At 45.2% G+C, this 2128-nt stretch overlaps 2 protein-coding genes across 2 annotated transcripts; both read left to right on the top strand.

Moving 5' to 3' along the window:
- Positions 1-434, top strand: LACBIDRAFT_317445 (uncharacterized protein; the record flags this gene model as incomplete). Its single annotated transcript, XM_001890125.1, has 1 exon — positions 1-434. Exon 1 carries the CDS (start codon positions 153-155, stop codon positions 432-434), a length of 282 nt encoding a protein of 93 aa, XP_001890160.1. The 5' UTR covers positions 1-152.
- A 1181-nt stretch (positions 435-1615) lies between these two features.
- LACBIDRAFT_317444 (uncharacterized protein) lies at positions 1616-1833 on the top strand (the record flags this gene model as incomplete). Its single annotated transcript, XM_001890124.1, has 2 exons — positions 1616-1657; positions 1708-1833. 2 exons carry the CDS (start codon positions 1616-1618, stop codon positions 1831-1833), a joined length of 168 nt encoding a protein of 55 aa, XP_001890159.1.
- Between the last annotated feature and the right edge of the window lie 295 nt (positions 1834-2128).

Here is a 2128-nt window from a genome sequence, read left to right as displayed (position 1 = left end):
TCAACTCGATATCACCTGGTGGACCTGGGGGTGGCGATTACAAGTCCACCGCCACGACCTCACCATCGCCATCCACTCGTCGGATCAGGGCGCAGAGTGCGTATGGGTACGCCAGCCTCCTCCCTCCTCAGACTCCATTACAGACTCCTACCATGGGAACCACCGCGCCGCTAAAACCGAAGTTGAGGTCCCGCTCTTCTGAGCGGCTTTCCTCTGGTACCAGCTCCATTGGGACGGGAGACGGGATGATAAGTGGTGGTCTTGGAGGAGGGGGTACCAAGTTCGTGGACCCTTTGTTGTTGAGGAGGCACCAGCAAAGTCAAGAGGGGTTACAGGTGAAGATGCCCATGCCGAAGCCGGTGGGGAAGGTTCCGATTGGGCAGTTGGTTGCGTTTTTTGATGGGGAGAAGGGGGGACATAGGGTGGGTGGGTAGGGGAAGGTTTTTTTGTTTTGTTTGGAAGCGGGATGAATGGACGAATGCCTGGGGGTGAAGGAAGGGATGGAAGAAGGAGAGAGCCTAATGGGTATGGATCTGAAATGACTGATATGCTATGTACCTCTGACTTGCTTTACTTATACCCTCCCAATGATATGAGAGTCCTGATGCTTGGTTTTTATATTACCTTAGTTTTTTTTACTTCAATGCCTTTTTTTGTATATCAGATCTGTGTCTTGATGATGTGTTGTATTTCAAGTTGGTGATACACACCATTCAAAAGTCAAGCCATAAAAAAAGAAAAACAAAGATAGGGCTGTACTGCTCAGAGTTGGTGGTTAAACATACTGGTACCATGCACTTTCTCTGACTGGCTTTACTTATATACAGCCCTCCAATATTATAACAGTGCTGATGCTTGGGTTTGTCGGACTTTTTTTTTCTCGGTTACAACCGGCCGGCGTTGCAATCACGTCAGAACGCCGGTTTCTTCCGGGTTTCAACCCAAAACGATCATTGCAACGGTGTTGACTCCTGCCAAGCCGGTTGAGATCGGTCCGTAGTTATTGCTACCGATTTCAACGCGGATTGCAACCGCATCAGATATCGCGATAATAGATAACAAACTGTTGGTTCTGAACCACCACCATCTTGTTCAGATGCTCGAGTGTGCGACTTGCGGGTCTACATTCAATTCCCAGCGTGCCCTCGGGGCTCATAAATCGACGTGTCAGAAGCCAAAAGAAAAGGTTAATTGCCCAAGGGGGTTCAGGGATCTGAATGCTGGACCGGGGGTTGGGTAGGTTGGTTGGCCATAGGCCAAAAAAAAGATTTTTGGAACCCTCTACAAGATAGTCCTAAATTGGTTTTCCAAGGTGATTTACAGTATTCCTGCATCTAGAATATCATTGTATAGTACATTATCTTGACTGGATATTATATTTCATTATATCCAGCCCAATTTCTGGCTTCAAAATTGTTTTTCGCAGTCTAATCATCATCAAATTTTTGTCTAATGTTTTAATCAATCACAATTTACTGACAAAACAGTTAGAGACCAGTTCTTGACACCAATTGGTATGCTGTGTGACCTGATTTCAAAACTTGAATCATCTTGATGCTTTCGACACATCAGACACTCTAAACAGATGCCTGTGCAGTGTGGTATTGCACTCAGGATGCAATGGCTTGGTAAAATGGTTGGATGTGAGACTCAACAGGTGAGTATCAGTCTTGCACAAGTTAATCACTACACTCACTTATTTTTTAGTACCACCTACAATGTGTTGCATTGGAGATAGCCCCACGAAATTGGGTATGCGAAGCCTTAGAGGATGAGAGCGATCATGATGATGATGTCATATTGCCATATATAGGCATGTGCCTGATTATGTAGGTAGGTAGGTCAAGCACACAGGGCCTTACAAAAAAATTCCACCCCAGCTACTTTTTTTAAATTCTTGAACCCCCTTGTAATTGCCAGTATTGTAACTTGCCCTTTAACACACGCGGTATCGGAGCACACCAAACTTCTTGCCGACGAAAGCATGAGAATGACTTGAGTGACAAGGCTTATGAAAAGAAGTTGAGGAAGCAAGAGAAGAGGAGTGAACGGGGTGAGTAGATAATCCTATCACAAAAAATATCATTATGAAGGTATTTCTTGCTAGATGGGCTTATTTTGCGTGGGA

This window comes from Laccaria bicolor, genomic scaffold (genome assembly GCF_000143565.1).
Source record: "Laccaria bicolor S238N-H82 LACBIscaffold_80 genomic scaffold, whole genome shotgun sequence".
NCBI lineage: Eukaryota > Fungi > Basidiomycota > Agaricomycetes > Agaricales > Hydnangiaceae > Laccaria > Laccaria bicolor.
Note: the sequence above shows the minus strand (reverse complement) of the source record. Positions and strands in the feature narration are given on the sequence as shown.